The 15,192-nt window shown below is 40.9% G+C and overlaps 1 protein-coding gene across 4 annotated transcripts in view; it reads right to left on the reverse strand.

Annotated features, from left to right (window-relative positions):
* Positions 1–4,623: 4,623 nt before the first annotated feature.
* Positions 4,624–15,192, reverse strand: part of LOC129740620 (leucine zipper putative tumor suppressor 1) — a 175,664-nt gene continuing 165,095 nt past the window's right edge. For 3 of the 4 annotated variants that reach the window (XM_055732332.1, XM_055732333.1, XM_055732334.1), the window contains 6 exons: positions 10,052–10,647; positions 9,544–9,992; positions 9,304–9,478; positions 6,245–6,646; positions 6,085–6,177; positions 4,624–6,016 (listed from right to left, as the gene is read on the reverse strand). In XM_055732332.1, coding sequence (XP_055588307.1) covers positions 5,084–6,016; positions 6,085–6,177; positions 6,245–6,646; positions 9,304–9,478; positions 9,544–9,992; positions 10,052–10,636 — 2,637 coding nt within the window. In that variant the 5' untranslated portion in view covers positions 10,637–10,647 and the 3' untranslated portion in view covers positions 4,624–5,083. The remainder of the gene's footprint in view (positions 6,017–6,084; positions 6,178–6,244; positions 6,647–9,303; positions 9,479–9,543; positions 9,993–10,051; positions 10,648–15,192) is intronic. The other variant, XM_055732335.1, reaches the window with a different exon arrangement.

Here is a 15,192-nt window from a genome sequence, read left to right on the forward strand (position 1 = left end):
TGCAATTACATTAATGAAATATTAATTTCATTTTTTTGCATTTTTTCTTTGCTTTTATATACAATAACATCTAAATTTTGCCCGGTTTTTGGATTTGAAAAATTGAAATCCATGCCCGGATTTTGCCAGGTTTTTTTGAAAAAACGCCCGGAATTGCTAGGCCCGGATGGGAGTGGAAAAAATTCTGGCAACCTTAATATAAACCTCAAGCCACTTGGAATAACTATCAATTATTATAAGAAAGTTATGCCTTTCAAAATAAAAAAAATCTGTATGGATTCGACTAAATGGTCTAGTAGTGGGTATCCAACTGTACACCCAAAATTCAGCCTCTGTGCCAATGGCGTGTAGTCAATTACATAGCATCATTGGTACAAGAAGATAACGCGATCGGTGCTGATTCGATTTGATCCCACCGGCATTAATCTCCCAAGTTAACCGAATTGCGTATGTCTGAAAGAAACAAAAAAAAAAACGCTTTCACGTCCCTCCCTATCGCATCACAAGACGAAGAAGGATGGAAATAAATACCGGCCAACACCAGGCAGCCAGCGAACCGAGCACTGTGCGTGTGAATGTAGCAAAAGCAACAAGAAAAACATCCTTCTAATTCAATCCCTTCAATCCACCGGCAAACAACCACGGCCGAGCTGTGCGTGTGTATGCAGTAAAAGCAACAACAAAAAAAACATTCCTTCAATTCAATTCGCCGGCAAACAACCACGGCTAAGCTGTGCGTGTGTATGTAGCAAAAGCAACAAGAATATATTCCTTCAATTCACCGGCAAACAAGCATCGGCCAAGCGCCCGGCTTTAGCAGCTGTGTATATGTAGCGTGTGTATGTAATAGCAGGCAGTAAGCAAAGCACAGTTCTCATTCAATGGGTTTCCCGTTTCCTCCACTCCCGTTCCCTTTCCCGTTTCCATCGCAAGACAAATGAATACCTTGAAAGGAGGCCTAACGCCGGGAAGCCACTGTCGTGCGTTTCTTTTGTGATTGATCGGTGGCAGAATGCCTATGACAAATATCCCTCTTCCTGCATGAAGCTCAAATAGTACACTGGTTAAGATGTCGGTCTGGCAAGACCATTTAGTTAGTAAATTGAGTTCGAATCTCCCTACGGGCGTGGTTTATATTTTTATTTTCTTGTTTCTGGGATGAATTATCCAATAGGAAGGAAATCCCATAAAATGTTTTTCTTGTTTTGCTTGAATGTAGTGGTCATGCATCATTTTAGTTGGGAGCCGAGTCCTTATGCCAGTTACGGTTTTTCAAACATATCATCTTCGGCACAGTGCACATTTCAGCGCATTATCGGCACAGAGATGTGCTAAATAGGCATTGGATTTTTGCAACCTCTTCTATGGGTGTATGTTTCATTTTTCCTCGGAACTACAGCCATTTTTGCGCAAACTTCACAAGTTTTAGTATAAGCTTCCAAATCCTTATTTATTCCGACCCAGTAAACACTTTTTCTAGCCAACTGTTTCATTTTGACGATCCCGACGTGATTGGAATGCAAAAGTTTCAGCATTTTTTTATGCAAAGATACAGGAATGAAAACTCTTTCCTGGAAAAGCAATACGCCATCTAGTACCTCTAAATCATAATGCTGAGAGTATACATCCTTCAATTCTTTAGTCATCCTATTTGGCCAACCGTTTTTCAAACAAACATAATACTTTGTAGAAATTTATCATTTTTAGTTTCAGCCGCCACTAATGAAAAGTTCACAGGAAAATCATTCGTAAAATTCAAACTTTTAACGAAATTACAGTCCACTTTTCTTGAAACCTCAATATTTAATGGGAATCTCGAACAGAAATCCGCATTTCCCATTCTCTCCGAAGGTTTGTATAAGATTTCAAATTCATAAATAGACAACTCCATTATGAACCGCTGAATCCTTGTTACGAAAATAGTATGTCCACCAGTTTTTCCTAAGATACCTAGTAGAGGCTTGTGATCCGTGTAAATAATAAAACTTATGAAACTTCTTGACTGTCGAAACAATAGCCATAGCTTCAAGGTGTAAAATCGGCTGTATTTAGCGAAAATGAGGTAAACCAGATTGGTTTTTCAACTCCATTTATCACATGAGATATTACTCCTCCAAGCCCATAAGAGCAGGCATCAGCCGAAACTACAATTGGTAAATGGGGATAATAAAAAACCAAAAAATCCGCGTTAAGTAATTGAGCTTTGCAGTCATTAAAAGCTTTATCACAGGTTGAATTCCAAACGTACCAAGCATCCTTTTTCAAATCGTACAATGGACTTAGCTGAATTGCTAAATTAGACACAAATTTTCCATAATAGTTAATAAGACCCAGAAAAGCTTTAAGTTCTGTTACATTTTCTGGTACTTTAGCTTGCTGGATAGTAGCAATCTTCTCCGGGTTTGGCTTTAAACCCTGATCACTTATTATATGACCCAAATAAGGAAGCTCCGATACAAAAAATTTACATTTTTTAAAATTAATTTTTATGTTTGCTCTAGAAAGTCTTTCAATAACCATTACAAGTTTCCTTTGACAATCCTCAAAGTCTCTTGCCGCAATCAATACATCGTCCAGATACACAAAAACATAATCAATTCCTTGCAGTACGGTTTCCATAATCTGCTGAAAAATACTGGCACTAGAAGAGTCTATAACCAACCTGATACCATTATCTTTTATTTTTTACTTCTCTTATAAACCTCTCCTCTAGACTTCCTATTTCAATCTTATTAATTGTCCCAACATTCAAAATTATTTTTCTCCATCCATCGCAAAGAATATCGAGCCAATTTCTACCAATAAGCGGAACAAACTCATGTTCTCCATCCAAAATCACCAAAGTTAAACGTGCTGATATTTTATTAAAAAACACGTCTACTAAAACCTTTGCAAACATTTTGAAAGTTGAACCATTGATAACCATCAGTTTTTTGTCACTATTTTTTACAGGTAGCTTTCTAAATTTTCTAAGGAAATCCTTTCTACTTATTACCGAAACCGCCGAACCACTATCGATTTCCATCCTAATAAATTTATCAAAAATTTGAATATGTAGAAGACAAGGTTCACTAACATCAGTAATAGATTTTATCATTAAGCAGGGATAATCACCTGATTCATCGCTGCTGCTATAGTCAACCCTCAGTCGTTTGAAATAGTCATGCACGTTTTCCTTCGGTGAATCTCTAGTCTTCTCGTCAACAAAGTTTACCATACTCTTTTGATTCCTTTTTCTTTCAAAGCAATACTTCCACACGTGTCCTGTTTCGCCACAATAGTTGCATTTGAAATTCGCATATCGCCCTCTAGCTTTTGAACGACTTGCCGAAGGAGACCTGCTCTTGTATGCACCATAATTTCTGCTAAACCGATCATTGTCCCGGCTTCTGGACCTCGCACTTTATCTCGATCTTCTCTCAGGGACCTGTCGTATCTCTCACCTAGTCTGTATTTAACCGAATTGATATTTTCGACCTCCATAAACCTTTCATTGTCGAAAGAACGCTCAGAGTTTTTCAGCATCCTTTCAGTTGTCTTAAGCGTCAAGTTTTCTTCATTTAAAAGCCTTTTCCTTAAGTCCTTATCTTGAACCCCCATCACAAGCTTATTACGGATGGCTCTGTCCCTATAGCCATCAAACTCACAGGCCTCGGCCAATAGTTTAACCGCTAAAATGAAATTTTCATTCGATTCATTTGGACCCTGCTTTCGATTAATGAATCGACAACCTACGCATGTAACTCTGCGTCCTTTTTGTCGTAGCGTTCCTTCAATTTCTTAGCAATTTCTTCATATTCTAACGTTTTCAAATCCACCGCGGGAAAAAGCAATTTTATTTCGTCAAATACGATCATTCCGCAAAAACTCAAAAAAAGATCTTTTTCTTATTCTCCGCAACATTATTGCACGAGAAAAAATATTCCAAACGTTCAATATAGTTGGGAAAAGAAGTGCCCGGAACGTACGGGTCGATGGTACCAAACATGGCCATTGCTTTTTGTTTCGAATTAACAAAGGTCAAAATAAAAGAAAAAAAATCACAAAGAATTCAATCAATAGATTGTTAAAATAAATAAAGCAGCAATGTCTTCTGCAATTTGTAAAATAATGGAAAATAAAAGTTTCACTCTCCAACAATAACTTCTTTTGCCGTCCTGCGTCACCCAATCGAATGATGGTGATATCACCCAACAAAACCAAGAAACCTTTCGTCTCGTAATCCGTATTCTATAAAGCCCGCGTCTCGAACTACGTTGGACGGCGACAAATGGCGGTGGGTGGTTGTCACAATTCGCAAGCCTTACGTAGCGTCTTACTCGACCGGCTAGAAATTTGGTCCACCCCACCCTGAGATGATCGGGTTTGAATTTTTAGTGCAGCTTTTGGAAAATGTCCCAATTTTAAGCTAAGATTTGGTAATATAAACTCAATATATACTTTTTGTCAAAACATACAAAGAAGGTTTTGCTCACGATCTTTCGAATGAGATCAGAAGAATTGCAACCCGTAATTGCGATTTGTTACGCTCTTCTACCTAAATCATGAAAAATGTCACAGGAACTGAAAAAAATATCATAAACTAGGACCTTTCGGATCTAACCTGCAATAATTCTCTCGATATTTAAACTTTATAAGGAAACCTTTATTTTTCTATTTCGTTTATAAGGGTTGTTTGGTTCGGCAGAATTCAAACCGCCTAATCCAGCTTAAAACTAGAAAAAATCAATAAGGTTTAGAGAGCAACAATGTACAGATAGTGAATATATATAATTCCTAGTAAATATACTCCATAAGTAGAAGCATGAATAGTTTTGAAATCTTATCGTACACTTGGGGAAGTAGCAGTTCATCGAGAGGAAGGATAAACACGTCTATAAATTATGTAACAATACTAATCGAAAAATAGTTAACACACAGTTGAAAGCTTTTGAATTTCACTATCAAAACATGTATTTAGTTGTATATGTAAGCTTTTAATTCAGTTCCATTATACATAGAAAGTGCTATTCTTGAGTTCAAACGATTTCCTTGCTATTCTGGTTCCTTTTTGACGTTGGCAACACAAAAGAGCCTCAGCCTATTAATTTGGTTGTTTCTCGATTGTCTTCAGTTTCTCCTCGAGGGCGGCCGTGCGCTTGCACATTTCAACGTAATTCTGCTGCAGCTGCCTTTGGTAGACCAACACCTTTTCCTTCTCGTCGGCCCACTTGAGCCGCTCTTGTTCGAACTCGATTCGACAATCGAGCAACTGCCGTCGAAGCTGATCCAAGTGCTGCACAGCCTCAGAATCCTTGCGGACGGTGGCAGCTTTGTTGGGCGATGCATCCTGTTTGTCGCTCACTGTTGATTTTCTCTCCTTACCATCTTCTTCATCATCCTCCGGTTCGTGCGTCGGGGTCATCGATTTGTAGTCATCGTCGGACGAAATCTGCTGATAGCTGTCCGTTTGATCTTTGCCATTGTCTTCATCGCTAGATGAAACAGTCTTGGGTTTTTTGCTGGTCACCAAGCTATCCAATTCCAGCGTGATGTTCTTGGCGTTGTATGTTTCTATGATGCTGGATTTGTCTTCGTCCGAGTAGTTGCAGATCTGGGTATTGAGAAATAGCTTCTTGTTCAGGTCCAGCGTGTGATTGTAGTAGTTCTTAATTATTTCGTTGCTGATCACTGAGACATCCTGTTTGCAATCTTCATCTTCGGGATTTTCATCCGAGTGCTTTTCCGATGAAAGATTGTTGTTCTTATCACCTCCGGTGATAAGCCCCTGATTTCCAGACATGTTATCGTTCTTATTTGCTTCCTCGAATTGTTGAGCAATGTAGTCGAGTTTCTTCTTGTAGCGAGAATACCGGCCGGTAGGTGCGCCTTCATAGCCACGCATGATCGACAGATCAGAAAGCTCTTTACGCAGCTTCTGAACTTCGTTGTTCATCACAACAATGATTTGGTCTTTAAAGATGATCATTCGGTTAAGCTGCGACAGCTCCAGATCGATGTCTAGCTCTTTTTTTATCTGAACCAAAAGAGAGAGTGAGAAGTGATAATTTTGGATGATAAGTTCAAGTGACTCGTCTTACTTACCTCAGATTTTTTAATGCTAATATCATCGATACTTTGCGACTTGATGTCTGACCGCAATTGGACAATTTCTTGATCCTTCGAGGTGACTTCAGACTGTAAAGATTTGTTAAGGGTTACGGTTATTGGGTAAACCTTGCAAGATATTCAATAACGCAAATACCTGGGCATCTTTGAGCTGTGTCTTCATGAGAGCTACTTCTCCATTCCGTTGGCAAAGGCTCCACTCGCTTTCCTCCAGGCGCTCCTTTAGATCGCTGATGACCCGCCTCAACATTTGAATCTCATCCAGCAGATCACCGTTCTGCTCTCGTAGATCCTTCTCGGTCAGCTTCAGCCGACACAGTTCTGCCTTCTGTTGTTCGGCCTGTTCCTTGGCCAGGGAACATTCGGTGTGTATCCTATTGATGTCTTCCTGGAGTCGCTTCTTGTCTTGTCGCAGTTGGAAGGTTTGCATCATAAGCAGCTGTTCCAGCTTATGGACCTTCTGGGCCCCAGCTCTCAGTCGGCTTTCGTGGATCGCCTTCAAGCGATTGAGTTCCTGTTCCCAGTGTTTTTCTTTGTCCTTGAAGGAAGTGAAGAGAAAAAAATGTGTGTAATATCTGTCTAAATACTCAAAACTGTTGTATTAATTGTGTGAAATGAAACAGAGAAAAGGTACGAAAGGATAGGTAAAGAAAATGAGAGGCTGACAGAGAGAATGGTTTGTAAGGAGTGTATTCGAAAAAAAAATGGCAACACTTCGTTTTGTTAAGTTCATGTAGCTATTGAGTTCTGAGTGTGTCCTACCATTAGAGTTAACAAAAACCAAAGAATGAGTGTTTAGAGTTTAGAGTGTATACGTCAAACGCGCACGTGGGACAAAAACGTAAACAAGGAGAAACGAACAGAAAAAAGGCTTGGTCGAAAACGTTTCATCGGTTCTGCATGTTCACCATTGCATTTCGCGATAATTTCGTCGGCAAAAGCATCCCGTCATTCGTCTGCATCGTGGAACCGGAGCCATCGGAGAACGAGCGCTTGTAGCGGCATCGCTTAAAGGTGACACCAGGCTGAAATTCTTTTGAGGAACAGCAATATACATTGGTATTTACAAAACAGATAGTGTGGGTCAAGGAGCAAGCAGAGTAAAACCGAAGGTAAAATTAGAAATATTCCCCCGAATGGTCATTCCAAGCAAGTTGCTTTCATCATAGATCACCGCAGCGCCAAAAGCGAGAAATAGAAGGCGGAAAGAAAAACTCAGCAACAGCAAACACAACAAAAGGGTAAAAGATCCCTATGCCAACCAGTTCCGTCATGCATACAACTTTGTAGAGCCCAGTGCGAAGGCCACCAACCTCCGAGAAGTTCATTCGATAGACGGTCGGAACGAAAAATTGCGCAGGAAAGACGACCCCAATCGGGTGAGTTGTTAGTAGATTGTGTGGGAGAAACCAATGCTAATAGGTGATTGATAATCGACAGGGTCGTTTCTGGACAGCTGAATTCTCTTTTTCGGGACACGGTTTTTGTGCCACTTCTGGCTTTTTTGAGTCTCGTTTTTTGAGAACGGAATTCCCGACGCCGTGAGATTCTAACGATTTGGATCCAGCCGGAAACAGTCTGCGGAGGTGCTCCGGGCAGCGGTGCGTACCCGTGGAGCAGAGCAACCAGACAGTGTTGCCAGATATTCGCGTGATATTCAGCTGTGATAAACCTGTGCCGTCCGATAGCTGTGATATGACTGTTGTGCGTTTGGGATGTAAAGTTTGTGAGCTATGATAGGAAAAGAGCCCGTGAGTAGATAGTGTTAAGCTAGCTTAGGTTTTTAAAATGTCTTGTGGAAGTAAATTATTGTTATAGCTACATGTTTTGGGTTTTGCGTGTTTGTGTTTTGGGTAAAAGTTAGCCGTGCAACACTCACTGAAAGACAGTGGTGCTCAACCTGTTTCACAACTTTTGAATGCATGGATGGAAATTAATGAAATTTTCAGTGAAGCTACCTAGTAATGTATTGTGTACGTGTTCAAAGTTAGGTTACAATCAGTCAAGTGGTTTTTGAGATATCGCCTAATACTGAAGTTCATTGACAACATTTTTGGGCAGGATCGAGACCAATTCAGGAAAGTCCCAGTGGGAGACCCGAAAACAGTTGGAAATCAACTATTCGACCGAAATTCACACATACCATTATTGAAGAAGTCCTAGATGAATCAATTGTGAGCTAAAATTTGAATAAAAGTGAAGATGATTGATTCCATGAAGTTAAGAAATATGAGACGTTTTTTCAAGCTCAATCCGAAAATATCAACAGAGGAAGTGCTAAGAAAGATAAATTTTTCTGAATGGTTCGTCTAGTTGACTTAAAATAAGGCCTGAATTCATTTCGGTGGTCATGTCGAGCGCAAAACTGTTGTACTGCTAGTTGTACTGCGTAATAAACAGCGAAACGAACTCTTTAGCGGTCACCTGGCAAGTTTTAAGCCAGACCCTTTTCGTTGACAAGTCTCGCCTGTATTTTCTGGAGATGAACAAAGAGAAATATTTGAAAAATTTCATGTCTAGTACTAAAGGAGTCTAACGATCTATATGAATTAAAAATCAGTGTTTCTCAACGATTCAGACGATGAATGGACAAATATCCAAAGAAAACTACCTTCAAGTGCGACTGTGTTACCTGCTAAGCACTTCAATAGGTCCCAAAACTTTTATACTCGGTTTTAGTTGGATCTGGAATCGTGCCATTAAACAGACACTGATGGAGTGATAAAAAATCAAATATGTTGTTTTCGTGCCGAACGAGGACAATCGGCAAAATTCGTCATTACTTCGACAAAATCAACAATTTTGAGTTATTTTGAAGACCAAGCTTCAGGAAACAGAGAATGCAATCAAGAATAGCCTTGATTTAAAAAAAAAGGGTGGTTCTATGAATTATGTATGTATTATAGATGACTTCTAAAGACTTCTTCATTGGATGCTATCTAAAAAACCACACACCACTTGTGAAAGAACATCACAAAAATTTGCTCATGTAAACATAACGTTACCAGGAAGATTCGCTGAAAATTTCATCATTTTCTGTCCATGCAAGTTATTCACAAAACATAGTGTTGCATTTTTTTCGAATACACTTCCTAATTTAAAGAGGACTATCTCGAGTAATTCAGTGATAGTTGTTTGGGAGAAAAACAGGAACACACGACAGATTAGTCCAGCCGCTCATAAGGCGTTACCAACCTGATGTACTTTGAATATTACTTGCTCATTGTGTTCCATGGTTTGTCGCAGAAAGGCCAGTTCCGAGTCTCGATCGCGTAGTGCGGCTTCTAGTTCGGATATGCCCGAATCGGACGGTGACGGGGCAAGCGTGTCCAGGAGATCATGGGCAGGAGCGTACAGGCCCGAGGATTGACTGAAACAAAAGTTGAACAGTTGACGACTGAGTTTGCGCTAGAGTTGTGTTACGGATGAGCTTACCTTGTACTGGGATTGGGGTAGCTAGCGATCATACTGTCCGGTAGCTTGAGAATCGACTCTAGACTATCGTAGGTCTTGAACGTCATTCCCGAGCTTTTTTTATGTAGCGAACCGTAATGGTGCATCGAGTAAGATCCGGTAGGAGTTGCGTTCATGCTACTGGGACCTGTTCCGGACGTCCCGTGAGTGCCGCTTCCATGTAAAGAATGCTGCATGTTATGGTGATGATGATGATGATGAAGATCTGTCGTGCTGCCGAATTTGTACTGAATGCTCATCGGGGGACCCAACGATGGTGTCGACCCGAAACGGTCCCCTAAGTCAGTAAGACGTCCGCTTCCATTGCCCATAATGGCACTGCTGGACATGGAGCCATTGGTGACGAAATTTGGTGTGTTACATTTGTAAGGAACTGGTTTGAACGCTATCGGTCGTATTACTTGTTTGCCCTAAAAGAAAAAAACAGCTTGAAAAAATTCTCGCCGAACTCGCCAAACTCTTTACAAACCTTTTCTAGAATACCGCTACAAGACTGAATCTTAGGCGGCTTATCATCGGCAGACAACGTCACCGATTGTGATCCCGGATCGTGGATCGTCGATGCTCCCGGGGTTACCGGAAGACTTCCGTTGATCCTTCCGGTGGAAGCAGCCTTGTGGTTGAGAGCATTTTTGCTATTGTTCTTTTCGAAGATCTCCCGAATATTCTCGAAGTGTGCCTTACGTATACTGCTCTCGTTTGGATCCCGCTGCTGCTGTTGATGGTTAGTCAGACCCAGGCACGATCCTCCGACGGACGATCCACCGCCTGCAGCCTGTTTGCTCAAGAAGTCCGATATCCGTTTCTGCTCCCGTCGGGACTTTAATGTGCCGGTAAAGTTTGGTTGTGCCAAACTGAGGGATGTTTTTCCGCCGGACCCGAGCGGCGCGAATGGGTTGTTTTCTAGGGACGATGACCGGTAGTGACCCTTTGGACGGATAGGGCTTTTATACATCGATGGGTTCGGAGTGTGGGTGGTAAGGGGCGTTGCGGCCGATGGTGTGGGCGTCATGACCAGCGATAACGGTGCTGCACCGTGACCGGATGATTCCATTGCATTTAGAGCTGTGGATTGGGAAGAATGTTGAAATTTTTTGTTTAGATGAAGGATAGCTACAAAGACGTTGGGATTCGTGCAGTTAGAAAAGGTCGTGCTGTACTGAAGCTAAATGTCAATGCTGGACAATTGTTTCGAAAATCCCGCATGATTAAGACATATTTATGCCTGTAGCCGGTTTTTTTTTATTCAAATTCAGCCTCAAATCTATTTTTCGTCATTACATGACATACATGATGATAATGAAGAAATCCAGCAGTTTGATAAAGTATTGTAGCTCAAATATCAGATTCCTAAACGCTAAAGGAGCATCTCTTAAAACCTTTGAAAATCTTTGAAATTCCTGAAAATCATTAAAATGCAGTTATCTATTCAAATAATTCGTAGAAGCATTATTATTCACTTTTACACAGTCTAATCTTGTTTTTGTTGAAAAACACAAGTGGTACTATTCTTATTTCACACCTTTTTTATATTTTTGGTCCTCAACGCCAATTGATACGTCCAAAAAAAATAAACTTATGCTTGAATTATCCGTTAAACAATTCAAAACAAATTGTAGAAGAAAATTTTGGTAATTTTCAATCATTCATATTTTAACAAACAAAACACATAGTGGTACTATTCTTATTTCGCTCACTGTATACAGCGTTGGCGGGTAAAATGCTAAGAAAATGCTAAAAACGTTCAAACGAGGCGCAACTAAGCGGAAAATATTTATTATGATACTAAATTTGTTATTTGTTTATATTCGCTTATAAAATGCTAGTTGCATTTTAAAAGAGTGGTATTGTACTAATATGATGCAGCATAGCACTCGAAGGGCTGGCGTTATGCAAAATTGCACTTGATGTGCTTATATAATGTAACTGAGCACTTGAATGCTGGTATAAAACTATAAAAATGCAAAGCTTCAGTACTTATGGTTACTTGGGCACTGCGCAAAACTGGTCTCCTCATCTTTCTTCAGCCTAGCTTCGCCTGCCCCTTCAATAACTTGTCTATTTTTTATTTATTGATTTGTCTTTGGTTGAAAATAACCGTACAGAATAGTATCTTTAAAACTAAGGGAATCTGCTCACAGCTAATTTAAAACTACGCTTACTCATGTTAAAATCGAACAGATGGTACACTAAATTGAAACGGTCACAACATTTATCTATCGGATGATTTCTTCCATAAGTAGTACGGTGGTAAGGTATCCAGAGAAATTCACGTTGCCGAACTGTCCTAGTGGATGCATACATGTTGACCCGTTGTAGAATGTACGCTGAGTCAACGCGGTAGGTAAATACATCGCAGATGAAGGTTTGCTGAAGTTCGGTGCGGCGTTTTTTGAGTGTGGTTAAGTTTATCAATGCACATCTTTGCTCATAAGTAGGAAGCTGAAGTGGTTCATTCCAAGCGAGGCGTCGTAAAGCGTACCTAACGAAACTTCGCAGAACACGTTCGAGGCGGTAGCATTGTGTGCTCTGAGAGGGAGCCCACACCTGGGCAGCGTACTCTAAGATGCTACGTACTGAAGAGCAATAGACAGCTTTCAGAGCTTAAATATCATCGTATTCGTAAGTGTTTCGACGCAGAAAGCCGAGAGTAGCGAATCCTTTAGCTGCAGTAAGTGCAATATGCTCGGAAAATGTAAGCTTGTTATCAATTTTTACACCTAAGTCGAGAATAGACGTCACATTTTCAAGGACCTTTAGATGGATCGACTGCGAACAATTGTTCGTATACTTCCTGTTCAGTGAGGCAAGGTAAAGGTAAGTTCACGTTGTGAGATTGTATGGATGCGAGGTAGTTGCTGTCTGCTACAATGTCGGAGGAACTGAAGACACTTTGAAAAAAATCGGCGAACATGTTCGTAGATTCCGTCAAGTTACGGAAGTAACGTCATTAAAACTAACATCGACAGGAATCTTTGCGCTTCGTTTTTTGTTTTTAAAGTGTTTCCAAAATGATGAGGGGTCATTTTTCAGGTTCTCTTGCAGACGCAAGATATGCTGTCGGTAGAGCTGCTCATTCATAGCTTTAAAATCTCGTTCTAAGCTTCTCAAACGATGTCTCTGGTTTTCGGTTCGGTTTTTGATGTAATGCTTGCGGGCTTTTCGTAGCTGATTACGCAGTCGTCTAAGCTCAGAGTTCCACCACTCATGTTTGAATGGCTGGTATCTCTGTGGACGCTTCAGGGGCACGATTCGTTTTAAAATGGAATAAACATTTTCATGAAACGCATTAACGGCAGTGTTAACGTCGTCCGCATCACCGATCGGTTCCCAGCTTGTTGAGTCTAAAGCGGCTGCAACTTGATCAAAATTACATTTACTGAAGTCGAAATCGAGATCACCTATGTATTCGTCCGGCGTTAGATCCAGGTAAGTTTCGATGCATAAGATGAACGGTTTATGATGACGGTCAGTAGGAGTGATCGCGATGGGAGATTCGAACATCACCAGATTATCAGGAATATTCGAGAAAACCAGATCCGAAATGCGCATATTATCGTTAGGTATATAGCATTGTTGATATAAACCGGCCGAAAGAAGCATTTCAGTCATTAAAATCTCAGCTTCAGATGAGGCGTTTGTCGGCAAGTAACTGTTAACGTCTTGGTCAAAGAACCATTGTAGGTGTGGAAGGTTGTAATCCCCAACAACGATGACAGAGTCCCGTATGGTGATCAACTTCATAATTTGTTGAACTGCAGCGAAGTGCGATTCATAGTTCCTTAGGCAGCTGTTAGGCCGAAGATAAATACAGCAAAGGAACAGAGAGCACTGGACGGTTTTTATTTTCACAACTGTTTGTTCAAGATTTAAATAACTTTAAATAACTGTGTTTTCGCAGTTATTTAAAGTTATCGGAATCGCATTCAGTTCCTTCTTCACGCCAATTAAGACACCACCTCCTCGTTGAGCCGAACTAGTCTCAGAACTACGATCGCAGCCGATAGATGTTGTAATTAGATGATAGTTCGCTGTCATGAAATTTATCATTCAACCATGTTTCTCTGATGAGGACACAATCATAATCGCTAGCAGAAAGCGCGCTGTTGAAAGCCGTCTTTTTAGTGCGGATACCACCTGCGTTTTGGTAGTACAAAGCAGTTTCATTCGGTGAAGGGACGTTTGAACTAAAATTGACGGGATCATTGCTCGGAACCTCCGTGAGAGCCGCAGTTATTGATTCGGAGTTATGTATGGAGTTGTTTGCACAGTGGTATTCAGAGGAAGCGACTGCTGTTTCGGTGCCCAAAAAACCTCACTAGATCCATTTCCGGTGAATTCCCTAAAGCGGATTCCAACAGGCCACGTCTCAGTGGTTAAAGCTTTACCTCTCAGATCAGCGTGCATATCGACTTTAAAAGACACAAAAGATAGTGTATTGATATCTCTTCCCCTGGGAACGAGTTTCCTTATTTTAACATTGTGGTCGCCGAGATGACTGTGAACCATTTCAAGTACCCTTTCATCAGATACGCTCGGATGAATTCCAGCAAGTTGCGGTGTGGAGTTGCGGTTTTCTTCAAATCGTCGTCGCTTAGTACTAGGAACAGGTACAGTGAGTTGGTTGGAGCGTGGAGTATCTGTCGATGTCGGAAGATCTTTGAATCCAGAGCGCATTTCTCTACGAATAAGCTGTAGGATGCTCTCATGAATTTCATTTTTCAACGACGTTTTAAATGAGTCGATAAAATCGTCATTGACCGAAGAAATCGAAACCATTGCGTTCTTAAAACGGGCATTCGATAGAATGTTTTTGCAACCCGTACAAATCCGGCTCAAATGGAAGTTTTTAGCTTTTTCCTCAATGAGATTTGACGATAAACCAGAACACCTCATGCAAACTGTCATAGAGCAGAAACCCTCGCACGAAACGAAATCGTCCTCAAAGGTTTCAGCACATTTTTCGCACACATAAGGCATTTTAAAATTTTACTCGAGGAATGTAGAGTCTGGAGTGTTGGTCAACAGGTGGCACTAGTATCGCTTGAGAGAACCAAGGAGTGTGGGATATCGACAGCGAGTAATAGAGGGGTTATCTATTTGTTCTTGTTTTACCTTCCTTCGACGATGTAGATGTAAACAATGCGATGATGATGAAGGCCTCTTTGTAAGTGCGAGAGAGATGGCAGCTTTGTTTTGATCGTGGATGTTTCGGATGAACAGTGATAAGGCAGCAGAAATCCACAAATGTATTCACGGTTTCTGTTCCGGTTACAGCGATTGAGGACAAATTTTGCTAATCTGTTTTGCAGAGAGGTTTTAACGTGCAGGTAACAGCTCTTGGACCGGGCGGGCGGTTAACTCGATGTGCTGTGGTGATCTTGGAACAAATATGACCAGATCCGGGTAATGCAGGTTGAAGCGGTGTGGATTTCCGGGTAAATTATTCGAGATAAGCGTAGCGGTGATAGCAAAATAAATACAGGCAAGCAGTGCAGCCAGATTTCAATAAAAAAAACTGTCGAATGACATCCACCGTGCTGTTTATCGGATAGGCCGTTCACGCCCTCAGTGTAGAGCTGTATCCTGCTCTAGCTATAGCACCTTGCC

The sequence above is a fragment of the Uranotaenia lowii genome, chromosome 1 (genome assembly GCF_029784155.1).
Source record: "Uranotaenia lowii strain MFRU-FL chromosome 1, ASM2978415v1, whole genome shotgun sequence".
NCBI lineage: Eukaryota > Metazoa > Arthropoda > Insecta > Diptera > Culicidae > Uranotaenia > Uranotaenia lowii.